At 35.1% G+C, this 21,366-nt stretch overlaps 1 protein-coding gene and 1 non-coding gene across 6 annotated transcripts in view; one reads left to right on the top strand and one right to left on the bottom strand.

The window, feature by feature from the left end:
* The window catches only part of FANCL (FA complementation group L), an 83,400-nt gene that overhangs the window by 31,573 nt on the left and 30,461 nt on the right, over positions 1-21,366 (bottom strand). For all 5 annotated transcript variants that reach the window (XM_058684032.1, XM_058684035.1, XM_058684034.1 and 2 more), the window contains 2 exons: positions 16,131-16,227; positions 11,226-11,294 (listed from right to left, as the gene is read on the bottom strand). In XM_058684032.1, the coding sequence (XP_058540015.1) occupies positions 11,226-11,294; positions 16,131-16,227 (166 nt within the window). The remainder of the gene's footprint in view (positions 1-11,225; positions 11,295-16,130; positions 16,228-21,366) is intronic.
* On the top strand, positions 4,810-4,916 carry LOC131486387 (U6 spliceosomal RNA). Its single transcript, XR_009249301.1, has one exon. It is a non-coding gene; the product is annotated as a U6 spliceosomal RNA (small nuclear RNA).

Here is a 21,366-nt window from a genome sequence, read left to right as displayed (position 1 = left end):
TATCTCAAAAAAAAAAAAAAAAAACAATTTCTTTGCTCATTCATAAGAAATAATTCCTTACCCGTTAAAGTTTGATCAGGAGATTGAAGCAAGTCAGTCTCACCTTCAGGTTCCAATTCCAAGTCTAGTTCTCTTGATGTTTCCCCCACATCTGCACCACATTTCCACTGAAGTCTTGAACCCTTAAAGTCTTCCATGAGGGTTTGCAACAACTTCTTCCAGACTCCTGTTCATGTAGGTATTTTGACCTCTTCCCATCAATCACGAATGTTCTTACGGCATCTACAACTGTGAATCCCTTCCAGAAGGTTTTCAATTTTTTTCCCAGATCTGGAGGCTACACAGGGCTATGGCCTTACAAAATGCATTTCTTAAATATTAAGACGTGAAAGTCAAAATCATCCCTTGATCCACAGGCTTCAGAATGGATGTTACACTAACAGACATGAAAACATGAATCTCCTTGTAGATCTCCATCAGAGCTCTTGAGTGACCAGGTACATTGTCAATGAGTAGTGACATTTTTAAAAGTAATCTTTTTTTTTTTCTTACCATGTTGTAAACAGATGGGATGTCTCCCAGGCTTTGTTGTTCCATTTATAGAGCACGGGCAGAGCTGATATAGCATCATTCTTAAGAGCTCTAGGATCTTCCGAATGGTAAATGAGCACCGGCTTCAACTTAAAGTCACCAGGTGCATTAGGCCTTAAAAAGGCAGTCAACTTGTCATTTGAAGCTTATGAGGCCAGGCATTGACTTCTCTCTCGCTATGCAAGTCCCAGATGGCAGTATCTTGCAAAGAATGCTGCTTTGTCTACACAGAAAATCTCTTCTTTAGTGTAGCCACCTTCATTCACTATCTTAGCTAGATCTTTCAAATAAAGTTACTGCAGCTTTAGATCGGCACTTGCTGCTTCACCTTGCCCTTTTATGCTTTAGAGAGGACTTCTTTCCTTGAACCTCATGAACCAACCTCTGCAGCCTCAAACCTTCCTTCTGGTACTTTCTCACCTCTTCCCTGCCTTCACAGAATTGACGAGAGTTAAGGCTTTGCTCTGCATTAGGCTTTGGCTTAGAAGAATGCTGTGACTGGTTTGCCTTTCTATCCAGACCGCTCGAAACACTAAACAGTCTTGCTTTCCTATCATTTGTGTGTTTGCTTATGTGTTCACTGGAGTAACACTTTTAATCCCTTTCAAGAACTTCTTTGCATTCATAACCTGGTTTAGTGTTTGGCTCAAGAGGCCTAGCTTTCAGCCTGTCCTGGTTTTTACCATGCCTTCCTCACTAAGTTTAATCATTTCTAGCTTCTGATTTAAAGTGAGAGACCTTCAACTCTTCTTCTCACCTGAATACTTAGATGCCATTTAGGGTTATTAATTGGCTTAATTTCAAGATTTTTGTGCCTCGGAGAACAGGACAGCCATGGGAAAGGGAGCAAGATGGGGGAAAGCCAGTATGTGCAGCAGTCAGAACACACACATTTATCGATTAAGTTCACCATCTTAAATGGGTCCAATTCACGGGGACTCAAAACAATCACAATAGTCACATCAAGGTTCACTGGTCACAGATCATCATAACAAATAATAATGAAAAACCCTGAAATGCCGTAAGAATTACCACAATGGACGGGGACCAGAAAGGATCAAATGCTATTGGAAAACGGAGCCAAGAGACTTCCTCAAGGCAAGAGTCCACAAACCTTCAATTTGTAAAAAACAAAAGCACAAAAGAAAATATCTGTGAAGTGCAATAAAGCAAAACACAGTAAAACAAGGTGTGCGAGTACACTAGATGCTGCCTCAATCTAGCAAAAGCTCCAGTGTTCTCAGACTGCCCACAGAACACCAAAAGCTGTGCAATTCATGTACTATCTCCTAATTTCATGCCTTTGTCTTTGGCTAATGCAGTTGTCTCCTGAAGTATCATCTCCCTTCCCAAACCGAACTTCTCATGCCTCAAGACACACTGAGCTCAAGTAACATCCTATCCAGAAAACGTGCTTAGTCACATCAGGTTAGATTATGTGCTTCTTCTCCACCTTATCACAACAGCTCATCATGACACTCAACATATTTTACTAAAATCATCTTTTTAAATACCTCTCTCCTTATCAGACTGAAAGTTAATCCTGAAAGCCTACCCTAGGTATTAGAACCTGTCTAATTCACCACAACAATGTCCGGATCCGACTCAGTGCTCCACATATTACTAGTGGAAATAAATGTATGCGACATTTAAATTGTTCCCTACTGAAAAATGTTGCTTCTTGCTTTTCTGTTTATGTCCTTTTTCAAGGTTAACTATAAAGAAAGACTTGACCATGACAGCTATACAATTTCATCTAATAAAGCACCAAAAATAAGATAGAACTTCCCTAGTAGACCTTTGATAAGTTAGTTCCTCTTACTTATCTTCCTAAGTTCTATGAAAGTCCAAAGAACCCTGAACTTTCCACACTAATCCCCTCCGTATAACACGAGTGGGAGGGAAAATAAGAGGATTTATTTCTTTTGTCACTTGCCTGTAGTTGGAAATGTGGGACTCCATTCGTATTCAGCACACTTATTCAGAAATTTCAGTATTTCTCTTTAACTAGCAGCCCACTGGCAAAAGCAAAGAATGAATTTTAACATCCCATGTTCACAACTAGTTTATACATCAGAATTCAAATAAAGTAGTAACTACACATCTAATATTTAATATTCTATAAAAAAAAAAGGGGTGGTAAAAGCTACTAGATAAGGAAGGTGTATTAAATACACACATCTAATTTCAGTCCCTCCCCAAAATGCACTAAAACTATGTTATCGCTGTTTTTTCTTCATGACACAATCTCACAAAAAAACAGGGAGAACTAGACAGGCAACAAAAACAAAATTTTGGAAGCAGAAAAAACAAAGTGATTGCTCACAGATGCAAATTCCTAAAAATATAAGAAATGAAATCTGGCGATATACAATATACATCGAAGATCATAGGTGTGTGATCAATACATAAACAGTTATACACCATGACCTAACAGGGTCTATTTCAAGAACACAGGACTGGTTTAATATTAGGAAATCCAATAATTCACCACATTAACATTAAAGGAGAAAAACAATTTGTAATACATTTAATAATTTCAACTTCCCAGTCATAACAAAACTCTTAGCAAACTGGAAATACAAATAAATTCCATTAATTATTGTTAAAGGATTTCAGTACAAGAAATACATAGACAAAAATCTGCCTAATATTAAAAACTCAGAAGTTTTTCCTTTGAGATCTAGAGCAATACAAGAACGCTTGTGTTTACTATTTATAGTTCACATTGTATTGGAGAGCTTAGCCAGAGCAGTAAAGGGGGGGGGGGGGGAGGTGTAAAGACCGGAATGGAGGAAATAAAACTGTTGTTACAAATGATATGATTATGTTCACAGTAAATCCAATGAATTTATTGACAAATTATGAGATAAGACTTTAACAAGGCTAGTGGATAGAAAATCATTAAAGAAAACAGATTTAAATACATCAACAATAAACAAAACGGAAGGAAAAAAAGGGGAAAAAAAATGACTACTAGACACAACCAAGAATGGCCAAATTAAAAAGTCTGAAAATACCAAGTGATAACTTGGATATCATTTTTTGCCTCTTAGCTCCAAATCCACCCTCAATATTTATCTGCTCTATGGTAATAGAAGTTTACCCTGTAAGCATGTCTCTTTAACAGCTATATGATGTTCTGCCTTATCAGCAGAAGATGCCATAAGGTTAACTGCTTACCAATTCAGGCTGTGGTGTCCTGTCCACCAGCCTAGGTCAACTTAATACCTCACAGGAATGTTTTCTGCTTGCTCAGAGACTACCAGGCAGAAGGTTGGAAGAGTCTTCTCCAAGAAATCTAACCAACCAATCAATCATTCAAAAAGCCCTAAAAGGAGGGCGCCTGGGTGGCGCAGTCGGTTAAGCGTCCGACTTCAGCCAGGTCACGATCTCACGGTCCGTGAGTTCGAGCCCTGCGTCAGGCTCTGGGCTGATGGCTCGGAGCCTGGAGCCTGTTTCCGATTCTGTGTCTCCCTCTCTCTCTGCCCCTCCCCCGTTCATGCTCTGTCTCTCTCTGTCCCAAAAATAAATAAAAAACGTTGAAAAAAAAAATTTAAAAAAAAAAAAAAAAAAAAGCCCTAAAAGGTACTGACATTTGGCATTCCTCATCACACGATCTACTCAGATGACTCTACACTAAGGTTCACAGTTGACAGGCCCCACATACGCACTCAAAGCTTCCAAAGAGCTTTTTATAGCTGACGTTTCATCACAAGCAGATAAACAAAGATTATAAGCCTAGACCAAAAAGCAACTCAAGGAAATAGAAACGACTCAGAGGCGGAGGGAAAAAAAAAAGAAAAATATTACTATCTCTGGGGAAAATATATACCTATGAAGTGAACTCTTAGAGATGAACATGACAGAAGTAAAAAGAAAAAAAACAAACAAACAAAACACCTCAACAGGAAGGTTAGGAGGTAAAGTTGATGAAATTTCCCAGAAAATAAAGCTAACAGAAAACCTAATATAGATGGCTAAGAGGAGATGTAGACAAGTGATGGAAATTGGGGGCTGAATGAGTGTTAAGTACAGAGAAAACTACCGAAGTGACAAAGTAAGGTAACTGTTAACTCTAGGAATAGCAACAGCCAGGGTGACAAAGGAAAAATGAGGGTTAACTACAAGGCTCATCTCTGCATAATATACATACGTGTTCATAATAATATAAACCCTGAATATTAATATAATCAAAATTAAAAGATAACTATTTGGACGCTCACCTCAGCAGCACATCTACTAACATTGGAATAATACAGAGAAGATTAGCATGGCCCCTGTATAAGGAGGACACACAAATTCGTGAAACATTCCATTTAAAAAAAAAAGTAAATAAATAAAAGATAGCTATTTGGGGAAAACAGGAAGATACGAAGTATGCATGTGTGTGGAGTGGGAGAAGAAACAGCAACCTCATCTATAGTGGAAAGTTAACAGATAAGGACTAACACAAAAACAAAATGCAGCATAATTACAAGAGCACGTAATAATACAAACAATATTGTAAGACCAAAAGGATCAGCTAAAAATTAAAAGTCACTGACTCTGCAGAAGGAGAAAAAGGTGGGAAGGTGGCTAGGAAGTACTATTTGGTCTAAAAAGCAAACAACATCAACAAAAACCCTGTAACCTAACTCTTTAAACTATGTTCTTATGTAACTGTAGTAAAAAGTAAAAACTTAAAAACAAATAGCTTGCCCATACTGTCATGGTAAACTAGGAAATATTATTTTTTTTAAGTTTATTTATTTTGAAAAAGAGAGAGAGAGAGAGAGAGAGAGGCAGGGAGTGAGGGGGAGAGAGAGAATTCCAAGCAGGCTCTGAGCTGTCAGTGCAGAACCTGACATGGGGCTCCAACCCATGAACCATGAGATCATGACCTGAGCCAAAACCAAGAGCCGGATGCTTAACCAACTGAGACACCCAGGTGCCCCTAGAAAATATGATTTCTTAAACAAGTGTTCACAGCAGCAACACATTTTTTTAAATGCTTAGGTGTCAATTCAACAAAAATATGCAAAGTATGGGTTAAGAAACCACTGTCCCTTAAGTGAGGGACCTAAATAAATGTAAGCATAACCAGTTCCTAGATTATGGACATGACAGTTCTTAATTTGATGGATAAACATAAACCTAACTAAAAACTAAATGATTCTAAGGAGTTCCTAGGATAAATGCACAGCATTATCAGTGATGTTTTAAAAACTAAAATATTTTGTCAAGTGACAAGCATAGTTTCAAAGCTATTATCCGGTGAGAACCCCATTCTAAATGAAGGCATTACAGGTGATTTTATATTTTCTTAAGCTTGCTTATTTGTATTTTCTCTCTCTTTTTTAAAATTAATGCAGGGTCCTTTTAAAATAAGTTACTGGGCACCTGGGTGGCTCAGTCAGTTAAGCATCCAACTCTTGATTTCAGGCCAAGTTATGATCTGGGTCATGAGATCAAGCCCTGTGTTAGGCTCTGCACTGAGCATGGAGCCTCCTCGGGATTCTCTCTCCCCCCTACCCATCTCTGCCCCTCACTTGCTCATGCTCTCTTTCTCTCACTCTGTCTCAAAATAAATCAACAACAACAGTTATTAAAAAAGAAAAAAAATGAAAGATGGCTAATAGATTACTGAGGCCAATATCACATTGATACTTTTACCATATCACATGATCTCAACATTGAGTTAAGTTTCTTTGTTTTGGTCCTTTTGATGTCTTTTTAAGCATACCACTATGGCAACAAAACTGCCTTGGCAAAAGCACATTTAATTAATCAATTTAAGAGGGAACAAGAATCCAGTACTTGGTGTTCTCCAATAAAGAGAGCAAAGAAAAAAATGGAAAGAAAGATAATCTAGGAGGGCAAAAAAGGAGTAGTTGCACAGGATCCTTAGATGGGGTATGGAGGGTTTTTCCCCAGACATTGTTTACTTTAAATCAAATTTATTTTTCTCAATATCTCTGTGAAAAAGAAAAAGTTCATTATCTACATACACACATAAACTGAGGCAAGGGGCAGTCACATGACTTGTTTGAAATTATACAATTAAGTCAATGGCTGAACTGTAAACAAAACCAACGATTCCCAACTGCTAGTCGGCTGCTCTAACTAATGGATCATGCTCCCTGCTATGTAATAGGACTGTTTCCTTTAATTATGAGTTCTTCATTCACCATCAGCTTATCAGCCAGAGGTTTCATCATTAGTTTTGCTATTCTTGCATTCACGGCATTACTCTAAGTATATGAGACTTCCATGATAAAAAACATAAAGACCGCTACTTACTGTATCATACCAAATCTGAAAATTCCAACTGCAATGGCAAGGATACATCACCAAACCTGCACTTAATGGCACAGTTATAGGTAGAACTGCAATTCTAACACCTATTTGGGGTTGATCAGTGACCTGGAGAGAATGAATTCTGTTCTTTTAAATTTTTTTTTTTTCAACGTTTTTTATTTATTTTTGGGACAGAGAGAGACAGAGCATGAACGGGGGAGGGGCAGAGAGAGAGGGAGACACAGAATCGGAAACAGGCTCCAGGCTCCAAGCCATCAGCCCAGAGCCTGACGCGGGGCTCGAACTCACGGACCGCGAGATCGTGACCTGGCTGAAGTCGGACGCTTAACCGACTGCGCCACCCAGGCGCCCCGAATTCTGTTCTTTTAGATACCAATTTCAGTGCACTTAAAATCTTACATTACAGCATTCTATGGTCTCATTAGTCAACAAAATTTGCAAATACAACCTGGAAGTAAAAGTCCCAAAGGTAGCAGATTGTTAAAGATACATTTTGGAGCATCTGTGATGCTGGAAAGTAGACTAAGATATAAATCATGAGATATTCTCACATTATACGCTAAAATCTGTAAAAGAAAATTTATTGGGTAAACAAAGTAAATTGCTGAAAAGACGTATGCAGTCACTTGTCTTTGAGAAGCACTTTGTGTTTCTTTGGCACAGATCACGGCAGCAGTAGTAGCAGCAGCCTTGCCCTTGGTGCTGATTTCTTACTACTCTCAATGTCTCCTCTGAGCCAGAATACACTGGCTGTTGCTGATCATGCTGTGAGACACCTGCACTGGCTACTAGGCTTGTCATGACGCACAAAACCCTACCATCTTCAGCTTGACATTGTGCAAGTTATAATTATTCATCCAAATGAATATGTCAGAGCAGCAGCAGCAGACCTCTCATCAGAGCAAAAGAAAAATACATCAAAACATTATCAACCCAGCAGGAAGACAGGGACCATAAGGAAAATTACCCATTTTTAATATGGATGCCACAAAGCCATGCCTATTATTTCACAAAAAGAAAGGAAAATAAAGATCTTCCAAGTTTAAAGTCCAGAAACACTGAATCCAAAGAGGAAATGTACAAAAACGGACAAGGATTTTTTAAATCAATGATCTGGGACCTATTCACAATCTCGTAAATAGAAGTTTGCTGTTAGACCACGTTTATTTTGCTTAAGAACTACAACTGTTTAAAGATTGTTAAGAGAAAATAACTCCCACAAGCAAAATTGTTTCCAAAAAGGCAATGGAAAAAGACCATACAAAGTGGTCTGATACTGCTTCTTACGCTTAAAATAAACCTTGCCAATACTCTTATCATGTCTAAAAGACTCAAGAGTTCATACCACTGGTAGAATCACCAAAATGCTTATGATGTATTGCTATGCTCGATGCTAAAACAGGTAAATAATGTACTTTGAAAATTTTCTCAATTTTAATGGCAAATGTAAAAGAAAAACTGAAATCACCCCTAGACTTACACAATGAAGACAAATCCAAATTTTATGAGCATATACTAAATAGCCAAGTGTAAATAAGAGTCCCAGCTCCTAATTAAATGTGAAAAAAACATATAACTTTTAGAATATTAGGAAACTATCTTTTCAGAACAAGATATGAAAGATTTTCTCGTTCAAGACACAAAAAGCAGAAATCACAAGAAAGAGATGATACATGGGACCACACTGAAAGTTAAACTTCTGACTGACAGAAAAGATCATACACAAAGTTAAAAAGTATGCCACAGAAAGAAGATACATTCCATGTAACCAACAACTGGTATCCAAATAAAAAAGGGACACTTACAATAAAAGAAAAAATTTTAAATATACAAAGATTTTAAGTACCATAATGATGATTATCAATTCTTGTTAAAAATTAAGGTCAGACTACAGTCGGACTAAGACTTGGAAAGGATTTGGAAAAGTGGGTATTACTATGCAATCCTGGGTACGAGTGTAAACTGAGACAACCAATTTGGGAAGGCAATCTGGCAACAGTTAGTAATCTCAAAGAGGCACATTCCTTTCAATCCAACATTTTCACTTCTAGGCATAAGCCACCCTAAAAGTCTCCCATGTGTACAAGGAAACATAAGGATGTTCACTAGAGCACTACCTAAGAAACTGTGAACAACCCTATCAGTATGGCAACGAATAAGTTAACTGGTGGATTCATATAATGGAACTATATTTAGCATTTAAAGTAAATGTACTAAACATACAAAGACCATGGGTAGATCTCAGAAACAATGCTGTTTAAAAACTTCAGCCAGCCTGTATTACAGAATATGGCATGAGCAAATGTGGCAAAAAAATATGCATGGATAGACCATGTATCAATTTCAGGAAGGCGGTTACCTCTAGAAAGGGAGAGAAGAAAAGAAAAAGGAAAAAGAGGGAAATAAAGTCTTACTTGTTCCTAGAACATTTTATTCCTAAGAGAGAGACAGAAATAAAAGATGTAAGTGAAACAAACATGACAAAAAGTTAACATCTGTCAAATCAGAGTCTGTGGATAAAAAGGAAGGTAGCCAAATTTTCATCTGTGCTTTACCAAGAATTTTAGTATCTTCTTTAATTAAAAAATAAATAGGACATTTCAGTTACTAATTAGTTCTGTCTTTTTAGAGCTAGTACAAAACAGAAAACTTGCTGTATGACCTAATTAAATCTAAAATTCATCCCATGCTTAAATGTGCAAGGCATCGAGCTGGTGTTAAGGAGCAATAGAAACTTTGAAAGAAATTACCCTCAGAGACTTCCCAGTGTATTGAAATCACAAATTTTGCTAAATGACAGAATAAGGTAAGTGCTAACACTCTTTTTGTGGAGATGCAAACTTTTTCACAGATTTAAGTATGGGAAAAACCTGAGTTATCTACATTCAAAAACACTAGAAACTCATCAAAAGTATAGTCTTGGGATTTTGATATATATTAAAATATAATCTAGAGATAGCAGATCTGGAAAGAATAATACAAGCACAGTGTTATCTCATAATCTCACACATAACAAAATTTACAGAGCCAATAGGACATGTATATTTAAAAAAAAGGAAAATACATATTTTAAAAAGAGGAAGGCCAAATAGAAAATGTACATTTGGAAAAGACGAAAAGTTTCTTTAAAAAAAAAAAAAAAAAATCAACACAGCATTTCTTAGATATTTATAACATATATCAGAATACCAAAAGCAAATTACAGGGTATTTCCTCTCCTTTATTTTGCTGTGTTTTCTCAATTTCCATCGAAAGGAGGGAGACTTTTGTTTTTAAGGAAAAAAAATTAGAAAAATAATTTTTAACATGTGTGTGATTAAAAGGATATTTGAACTTATACAACACTATTTAAATCCTATTAGGTTTTTTAAAAAACTAACTACATATACAATCACTTGACTCTGTTTTTATTGAAAACATTAAGCATAAATTTTTACTTGGCCCTATCAAAATTTCCTAACACAAATATGGGCAGCCTGGAGAGTATCTGTAAAATGTCCACAGGAATGTGTTTTCCCCCTCTTTGCATAAGAATAGAAATGCTCTCTCCATTTTGCTATCAACTGCCACAATTTACTTGGTGAAAGAAGGACCCTGCCTGTCATCATTAGATTGTTCCTGGAGTCTAACCACCACTCTGTCAGATCTTTAAAAATCACACACACGTCATGGTGACGATGGTGTGACTAGTATCCATACCACCTTGTATCTACATAATGTTGCTGTTTACACTGCACTTCTAATTTCATCCTCTTGTTAAATTATCACCAACTTTTTAAGAAATTAAATTGACACAAGCAGGAGCAAGAATTTCCTACATTCTGTACATGAAGTATGAATGTTCCAAAGCCCACACAAAAATATAATCTAAGTTCAGGGATGAATTATGGGAACTCCTTTATAACAATAAAAACTGAGTAGAAATGATTTGTATTTTCAGTCATAACTCATTCTCCTATGAAAAATGATTCTCTGATATTATGCCATCAATATTAACACTTTTAGCAATCTGAAAAATCCACTCAACTTTCCACTTACTGCTCACGGCTTTACAGAGTTCTTTATGATTTAAATTTAAAGGAAAATTTCTGTCATTAGACCTTCATATTTATCTACTATGAGGCATAAACATCTCAATACTGGATGGTGTGTTTACATGTGAGGTGAGGGAGAAAGTAGATATTAACCACTAGAAAATATGGAAAAAAGCACTCTAAAAGTTCTGTTTATAAATAAATGCTTAGGAAAAAAACTAAAAAGAAAAAAAACACACTCTATAACCTATAAAGGCCACTTATGCTTTTTAGCTACTTAAAATAAATTTAACAACTTACCTGTGGTGTCCAAGAAACAGAAAAGGGAACAGGAAAATCCACAAAACAATCTGGTGATTCTGCAGGGTACTACAAAAAAGCATAAAATCAGGTGATTTTTGCTTCTGTGTGGTAATTTCACACGAAGTATCTTAGAAAAACTGAATAGGAAAAGTTTTATTATAAATTCAAACGCATTATATACAAATATTTTGATTCTATTCTTATAGAAAATGTCAAGAGCTAATTAATAGTCAAGTTATGCTCAGGAGGTACAAAGTTTGGTGACTGGGATGCCAAAGCACTGGGTTTTGAGTAAAGAATAATGAATTAATTCAGTGTCAGGTCACCTGTTAATGTAAGCTGAGGGGAGAACCACACAGGATCTCAGTTGCTTTCTCTTTAAAACAAGAGATTTTTCATCTTTAAAACTGATTCGTATTTAATATCCTTTCAACCTAAAATTTAATCTCAGTCTCAGTTACTATTTAAAAATGCTCTGTTAAAAGAATCATGAAATGTACAAAAAATATAAGCTATCAATTAAGAGAAGTATTTTCCACAACAAAGCAATTACTCTTAGCAAGAACATAAATAAAAAGAAGCAATGAAATGCTTTCTGGTTATTAAGGAAAAATAGAAGTAATAGCTTTAAGAAAAACCTTTTCATGGTTGATAAAGAGAAAATTAATTCAATACCTTCACACAAAAAGTGACAGTCATTAAGGACAAATCAGATGTCCAAGTTAAGAAAGACAAAGGCAATTTTTCCTAAAATCAGTTTCATTATTATAGAATTGTACTACATGATTTCTGTAAAATCCAATTCTGGATTCTTGAAAGTCACATGTAATTATAAAATACTCATTTCTTTTTTCATTAAAAAGCAAAACTTACTAAGAGAAAATGAGTTTGGGGAAAACCTCTGTCTCTCATTTGAGAAAATGTTTAAAAGAAGTTTTAGACTTCCACTTTTTTCACTACTTCGCTGAATAAGCAAATGGGTTCCAAGAATTAGCACTACAGTATTTAGCACACGCCAGCCCATCCAAAGTCAATGTTTTGAAAAGAATTAACATTTAGTTATAATATGTGGTTTGCTAAAAAGAAGATTATCAACAAATTCTGATGGTACCTGACTACACAGAACTGGTAACACAAAGGAAAGTATACAGGAAATCATATAAAAATATAATAATGATTTAATTTGGAGAAAAGGAAAAAAGAGGAAGGTCAGGCTGAGACTGAGGGAGCTCTAGTACAATTCTAAATATCAGATTCTAAGTACTTCAGATTATAACTGTTATAATCACTACAAAAACGATCTGTATGCCATTTTTACAAGTCCTGTGATTATCTCAAAGTAAGTGCAGGCAGAGACCTTAACTTTCTGATTTCTAGTTCTGCTAACTTGTATGATCTTGGACAAGTCATTTAACCTCCCTGGCTGTTTGATATGTAAAATTGATGAGACGCAACTAAAAGTCTTATAACATCTCTTCCCTCTAGCATGTTAAGATTCTGTAAAAATAATAATGCACACTTGAAACCTCCATGGGTCAAAAATGGAGTATCTAGTTCAATTTAAATCGCTGCTTTTTATCTCCTACTCATCCCGACAATGAACAATATCAACTCTTTAACTTAAATCATCAATCTAGGGAAGAGTACAAAGTTAATGAAATGTTTACTGTATTGAGAGTAGATGAACAAAGGAAAATAGCTGTTAATGTGGAAGTCATTTAGTACATACAGCAACATTATTTTAAAAGAAAATATGATCCTAATCCAAATAGGACTCAGTAAATAAGTATATACAGACAGATACAGAAAGAGACCTACAGATAGTTAAAAAAGAGTTAGAATAAATTTGATATGATCCCATATCCATAAATGAGTCTCCACAGAATTTTAGAATTTGAGATAAGAACATCTTTCAAATATATTTTTATGTATAATTATGCAGACATACAAGTATAATAAATTAGATTGATCTATCTGTAGGTGACTTTATTGTAGAAGTTAAATGCAAATATACTGTATGTTATATTCATGCTCAACATCGATTTTGTTTATATAAGAAACTATACATAATTATATATAGAACCTAAAAAGCAAACTGATATACTTCTGGAAGACTTAACATGAATTATGAAGTAGGATCCTAGATATTTCAGAATCATTTGTGTGGTAGCACTAACTACAACACAGATGACTAATGCAATATTGTGAAACAGCTTTATCAAAATTCAGATAGTTTTTGATAGGAAGCTGTATAGATAGGTATATATAAAACCAGAGACTAATTGCCAAGTTTTACTTTAGCAGTCTAAATGACAACAAAAGCTCCACATAAAGGGGCATTAATTAAAAAATAAGTGGTCAATCATTTTTATTAACAGTTTTTAAAATCTCACTTGAAACAATTCAATCAAATCAGTAACTATAAAAGAATTATCATAGCATATTAAGTAAATATTTTTATCATATATGGTATTTTTTAGACTCTGTAGCATATTGTTCTAAGGAAAATTTTAACCCAAGTGTTCTGTGATTGGACCATCTAAGCAGCAAGGTTACCGCCAAGTAAATACATACAAACTGTAGCAAATTACAGAAACAGCCATCAGAGACAGAGTGCCCAGCCTCTGAAACATGTGATTTGGTTTTCAAGTAGTTCTGCCCTTGGCCAAAGCCAAGGAAGCTCTGGTCCACCAGGTATTGTAAATACTGCGTAGAAATACACCTAGAAAAGTGACAAAATTCAACTGTTTCCCTTTTTTGATTTATGTACTTACTTAATAGAGTGATTATTTAAAATTAATATTTTCTTTGAGGGTTGGAGACAGTGAGGGGGAATGGCAGAATTGGGAGAATATGTATTTAAGCAAAAAAATAAATGTGTTCTTTTACTATATATCAAAAAATATCAGATACAAGAAATAAAGGTTTGTATATTTGCAAAGATAAGCGTGCTTTATGGTTTACTTTTTTTTTAATCAGCTTGACTCTTTAAAATTTAGTTTGAGCTATGATATTTGCCTTATATACTCTTAACATATAGCTTCAGTTATCTGAAAGTCCCAAATACTCCTAAAAAAGAAGAAGAAGAAGAAGAAGAAGAAGAAGAAGAAGAAGAAGAAGAAGAAGAAGAAATTACCACATCTAAAATACATCTTTGGTCTATGAAAACTGAACTAAATGGACAATTAAGGACTGTAATAAAATCATACCAACATAAGATTCATTCATTTCCACCCTGGTTTTTTTTGGGTTTTTTTTGATATAGTTTTTTTCTTAATTCCTTCCTTAATTTAAAAAAAGCTTTCTAGTCTCTCTTGACAGGACATCCATAACAATGCTTCACAGCTATTGATGCTGTAAATATGGACACTTGAAAACATTCTTCACAGAAATTATATTAAGTGTCACCTTGTCTACCCAAAAAAGATGTAATAAAAAGCAAACAGGATGGAACATACTAGTGGCTACATCCTCACTCTCAATACTACTAACAATGTCATTAATTAGAGTTAATAACAAAATCTTGTAGCTACAGGCAGAGCTGATGTAAAGCATCGTCTCCTTAGTAAAAAAAAAATCATTTTTTTATAAAAATCAGGCTATTAAAAAAACATTACCCCACCAGCACCCAGAATAAGGATGAGATGCATTTAAAATTTTTCATTTTGGTCTTCACAGTGGCAAAGGAACTTTTATCAAGTACAAAGTATAAACAAATAAAACTTTGAAGTAAATGACAGAACCCTTGCCACTAGTGGTATGTGACCCTTAGTGGTAAAATAAAATAAGATTTCTCCCTGATCTAAAAAAAAAAAAAAAAAAAAAAAAAAAAAGAAAGAAAGAAACAAAGAAACAAAGAAAGAAAGAAAAAGCAAGCAAGCACACCTTTAAAAAGAAAATAAAAATTTTTTCACCTTAACAAAACTATCCATAATATCTTCTTTTACAAAGATGATTTCTATCCCACTAATTTTTTCAACACTAAACAGTCATGAATCTTAAAATTATACCTGAATATTCTGTGAGGAAAAAGAGAAAGTCATTTCTCAACTTGTCTGATAAAGAGGCATTATAAGATACCAACTTTTCTGTGTCACCCAGTACAGCTTTATATATTTTCTCTCATGGAAAGCTTAAATGCCAGACACATTTTTAAAAAGGAGAAACACAATTGATCTTTTCATCACTACAATCTTCTGAAATAGAGTTGATTGATGATTCCTAGAAACAAAAAAAGTTAAATGTCCTAGTTTTCCCAAATTCTAATGTTTCCCTAGTGATTACCAAGTAAATGATTAATATGCTGAACTTGCTTATTCTACTTATTTTTCAAAATTCAAAATCTAGAACTAAAAAATAAAGATGAAACAGCTATGTTTTGTGCCAATAAAGTTAGTAAGTAATCACAGATCACCAACCTGTGAAGAGTCTACAAATGAAGGCATAACCTTTGCAAATTCTTAAAATACAGGAGTAAAATTTCAGACAAAACAAGCAAGCAATAAAAAGCAATGCATGTGGACGTGTTTTCAGAGTCCGAGTGATGTTCAGAAATAAGAACTACAAATGTAATTCACAGAGCTGAAGACAAGAGACTTCAGTGAAACTTTACTTGGGACAGTGGAAACTCAAATTTTTTCTTTGTACAGCATTACAAATGGCACATGGAGACTGCTGAATCTTATCCGTAATATTTATTATGAAGCCTATATTTTGATCCAATTTGCACTGAACAGTGACATGAAATTATGTATATGCTTTTGGAAACTTGAGGGGTAAGTTTTAGGAGCTTTCCAAATATATTTTTTTTTTGGAAGCAACTAGCATCTCTTTACATTGAAAACATTCAGAGTTCATTTCACAAAGTATTTCCTAACCATAACAGTTTAATGAAGCACATACCTTTGCCTTCAACTTGAGGGTAATTAAATGCTTTCTACCAGAAGCATCTTCAGCTTTTAACTTGATGGTACTGAGACAGGTATCCACAAATACAAGTCTGGTGAGTAGAAGGAAATAAAAAATGATCATGCTAGGGAGGGCAAAGTTGGGGGGGAGGGGGAGGTTAAAGGATGGTAGAATTCAAAATGAAAATATTTGCTGTATTCCTATTAATCCATTACAAAAATTAATCCGAGGAATTTCTGCATGCCAGCCCTTTATGCAGCTATAGATTTACTGCCGTTAATACACCAGCCTGGTGCTTAATGCAGTCATAGATCTCTGGATTATTTACAATGTGTGTCAAGGCTCATGCTGTGGTCAGTGAGCACTATGTTTCGGTTTTCCATCACTGGAACCTTTGGCACACACAGCATGTTGCTGTCAGCTTCTACTTATGTACACATTAAACTTCCTGTCAAACTCTTTGATCCATTTCTGTAGTTTCATACAGTATGAGACTTTTGTGCTTCCTTTATTTGTTTTTCTCTTCAATGAACTTCTCCTTTATTATCAATAATGTTAGTGTACAAAAATCTGGCTGATATTAGTTCATATACTCAATTGATGCTCTAAGGAAAAGGTTATATAAGCACAGGTACAGTCCAATCTGGTAACAATAAATTTTCTTTTTGTGCAATATATAGCTTCTGACATTTAACCTGGACATGCATTCAAGATGACTAATATTTTAAACCCACAGCACAAGCACAATTGTTTCTGGCTTTAAATTGCTCTAAATGCATGAATTTTCTACAACGGAAACCAGTACCCTTTGAAATACATCATTCTGTAAAAATATGGTCCCTTGAGTAGTATAAGCTACTGCCAAAAAGGTTCAAATTTAGCAGTATATTTACTAGTGAACTGGGCATGTGGATATTTTTTGACATTTTTACAATACTATTCTCTTGTAAAGATAAAAAGTAGCCTAAGAGTATTGCACAACTTATCACCCAGACTGATGGTGAGACCCATTAGAGTTCAGAACTAACATTAGCCTCCTCACCTAGGAAACATTTCTTTTAACATCACTATATGCCATCTAGTCACTAGCCAGATGTAATGGTAAAATAGGTCAATTTCAAGAAATGCTGGGCAATAGTTGTGGAACACTGCTTGTAATGAAAAATAGAACTAAGTCTGAAGATCTGGATCCTCAAAAATAGAATAAGAAGTAAAACAAAACAGTCTTTATCAACAGAAGAAATATGTATCCTAAACTATGCAAAGTCTAGGGTCCTAGAAAATAAATGAAAGCAAAATTATTCCAGAAAAAAACTATTTACATTAAAATATTAATGACTTGTAAGTAAAAGAAAATAATGGTTATATATCTGTAAACATCTCCCCAACCCCCTACCCCGGACAGTTTAGAACATGAGACCTCGTCACATGTTTCATCAAGACGACTCTAAGGCTCTGACTCTAAAAACGCTGACACTTCAGATTCAAGACGTTGAGACATGCATTCATATTCTCTACTAATCAAAACAGAACGAAGGAATTTTAAAAAGTTACAAATAAACAGTTAACAAAAAGAACAAGAAGGAACAAACATTAACAAAACAAATTTCCAACAGCTATTATAAAAATGAAAAGTGGTTAGAAAAGCACTGGGTGACAAAACAGATTAGAACAGGAAGAAAAGAAGGCTCCAGAGGGTTGACAGTGGGCAAAAAAAGGAAAGTTTGTATAATACGGAGAATAGAAAGTATGACTTAAATACAAGATGAAATTAAGAAAAAAATTTTAAAAATGCAAGAAACCAAAAAGGAATGAGAGAATTTTAAGTGAAGTTATAAACAATAAAGCGACGACAAAAACTCTAATTGCTTCACCATTAGTTTTTCAGTGAAAAGCATTTATGTAGTCATTAAAAATTTAGTTGCTAATTATGATTTTTAGAATCCAGCAACAGACAAAACTAAGAGACTTAATTATAGTTATAGAAACTAATGTAAATACATTTGACCACGGCAATTTAAAAGGAAGAGAGGACACAACTTGAGAGATAGAGGGAAAAGATATGAGGAAGGAAGATTAGGGACACTAAAATTTGTAATTGCTAATTTGAGAGTAAGAGATACCATCTTTAATTGAAGGGACATGAAAGAAGTTCGAGAAATATTAAAGCTAACAGAGGAATAAAAGAAGAGTGAGGAAGGGAGAGAAAAGGTAGTATGCGAGCCAAATCCTTTTCTACTATAATAATCAGTATATAATTTCCAAAACTGATAAATCAAGTTATATTGAATAAGGCACATTATTTAGAAATATGGAAGTTGTGAACATGAACATTTCAGTGAATATGAACATTTCAGTGTCTATCTTAAAGACTAAGAGCAGGGATACAAAATGGTGTGGAGGAAAAAAAAAAAAAAGACTGCTGCTCTTTATTATAAGCCCTAAGTAGTTTACAATCATGATAAATATGTAGACACAGAGAGAACAAGAGGGGTGGGGAGGGAAAAGGAAAAACTAAATCATCAACCAGTACTTTTCACACTGGTGCTCAGCATCAAAATATTAAAAGTTATTGAACATCTATAAAATAAGATAGAAATAAAAGTTCTGGTCTTTATGCAATTACACAAAAAATTATCTTCCCACAAAGTTTGAGACAGAGGAACTACATTAGATATGGCCTTGCTTTCAAAATGATCATAACGTTAATTCTGCTGAACTTTAAGAAGTAATTCAAATAAAGTATCAAAACAATGTTTGCAATTGCAGGTTAATCTCGGCATAGTCATTTAAAATTAAGCATTTTACCCATGCTGATGCCTGTCTACTTTGTATAAGGGACAGGAAGAAACCTTATTCTAAATTATTAACATCTTGGGTACAAATTTGCTAAACCAAATTTTGGCAGGGTACATCCGACAGCTAGCAGTCCTTCCAGCTGCACTTGGATGTCAGCATATCACTAAATCTGGCCAATGAACTGTAAGCAGTGATTTGTGCATCTCTTGAATCATTTGTAACAAAAGCACACCTTCCCCTCCCCCTACTCCTCTCATTCTCCCTACCTGTACACCAGAACTTAAGCCAACATAAGCCAGCAAAGACCATGCAGACAAGAACAACGCTCTTAGAGCAGCTCTGACCAACAGAACCTCTGCTAGGATGGAAGTAGTCTATACCCGCACTGTCCAAAACAGCGGCAACAGCCACATGTAGCTATGAAGAACTTAAAATACATTAAAACTGAATTTTTAATGTAATTTAAATATAAATATCAATAGCCACATATGGCTAATAACTACTGTACTTAACAATGCAGCCAGGGTGGGACGCCTGGGTGGCTCAGTCGGTTAAGCATCGGACTCTTGATTTTGACTCAGGTCATGATCTCATGGTTCAAGGGTTCAAGCCCCACGTCGGGCTCTGTGCTAATGGCACAAAGCCCGCCTGGGATTCTCTCTCTCTCTCTCTCTCTCACACACACACACACACACACACACACAATCAATAAACTTAAAAACAAACCAAAAAATGCACCCAGGGTGGATGGTTGAGAAACAAAGAAACTTGAGTTCCTGGATGACCTTATGGACCAAACAGAGCCACGAACTCCCTCCTGACCACCTTGCCTACCTCTCAACTGTTAAATGAGAGATGAATAAAATTCTATCTTGTGTGAAAATTGAGAATTCGGTGTTCTCTTTGTTAATGGCACCTTAGCTTGTACCCTTACTAACAGAATGTATTTCTATCCACAATAAGAATAGTATCTTATTGTTTGGTGTATGGAAGAGATATTAAGGGAGGGGGAAAAAAGTAATAAACTGTTAACAAGTAACATTAAAATCAATTTTTCTTAAAAAAAGCCTATTTCAAATGTTCTGCTTTATTGTAAAGTTGGGTATCTCAATTTAGACAATATGGAATAACTGTAGTTTTCACTCATTTATCTATTTTTTTAAATTTTTTTTAATGTTTATTTATTTTTGAGACAGAGAGAGACAGAGCATGAACAGTGGAGGGGCAGAGAGAGAGGGAGACACACAATCTGAAACAGGCTCCAGGCTCTGAGCTGTCAGCACAGAGCCCGATGCGGGGCTCGAACTCACGGATCATGAGATCATGACCTGAGCCGAAGTCGGACACTTAACCGACTGAGCCACCCAGGCGCCCCAGTTTTCACTCATTTAAATAACATATACATTCATATAAATAATAAACTTAGGAAAGTCATCACTTTTGAAAAGCTCACATTTTTGAAAAGTTATAAAATCACATTTAAAATTTATATTTAGAAGTTATTATTTATATTTAGGTGTTCTTACTTAGTTAGGCATAATCCAAAATTGACTAAGAAAGTGTAAACATACAAATATAAAACCTAAAGAAAAAACTCTATTTTTGGCACTTTACTTTGTATTTATCATTTGCTACATTTCTTTACAAGTTACTGCTTACAATAAAATGGCACTAAACTGGACAGTTAAGTTTTTTAAACATTTGAAAAGGACACTAATTCTTAAGCTTACCAGAGGTTTTTGCTATTCACATTAATAGCTGAATGGTACCAATAGAGAAAAGCAGAAGAAAATTGCTTTGTAACACTATCCTTAGTTTGACCGACAGCTTAAGCTACATAGTTTTTCTTTAAACATCTAAGATGCATGGGTGCCTGAGTGGCTCAACAGGTTGAGGTTGAGTGTCTGACTCTTGATTTCAGCTCAGGTCATGACCCTAGGGTAGTGGGATCCACCCCTGTGTCAGGCTCCATGCTGAGCGTGGAGCCTGCTTGGTATTTTCTCCCTCTCTGCCTCTGCCCCCTTCCTCTGTCGCACTCTCCCTGTCTTGCTCTCAAACAAACAAAATTAAAATAATATAAAATAGTTGTATTTATGCAGCAATAACATCAAAAGGCAGGTTACAGACCTTCATATTTTAATAAAGCATCAATTCCATGTTTACCACCACCCTCAAGTTTAAGCATTAACTACTTCAAAAAACCTCCCTAATTGGTGTTTTTTTCTTGTATCTTCTATATACATCACTACCCTGTCCTCCCATGGCTAAATTAATCTCCCTAAGTACTTTTTATATTGTATCAACCTCTTGCTCAAAAACAGTCAAGGAGTCCCCATCACTTGCATATAAACAATCCTTAGGCTAATAGTCAAGACCTTTCAGTCTGGCCCTGATATTAATCCTCTTAAGTCAACAACTGATCTCCAAAGTC

The sequence above is a fragment of the Neofelis nebulosa genome, chromosome 9 (genome assembly GCF_028018385.1).
Source record: "Neofelis nebulosa isolate mNeoNeb1 chromosome 9, mNeoNeb1.pri, whole genome shotgun sequence".
Classification (NCBI taxonomy): domain Eukaryota; kingdom Metazoa; phylum Chordata; class Mammalia; order Carnivora; family Felidae; genus Neofelis; species Neofelis nebulosa.
The sequence above is the reverse complement of the archived record's forward strand: the minus strand, read 5'-3'. Positions and strand labels throughout refer to the sequence as shown.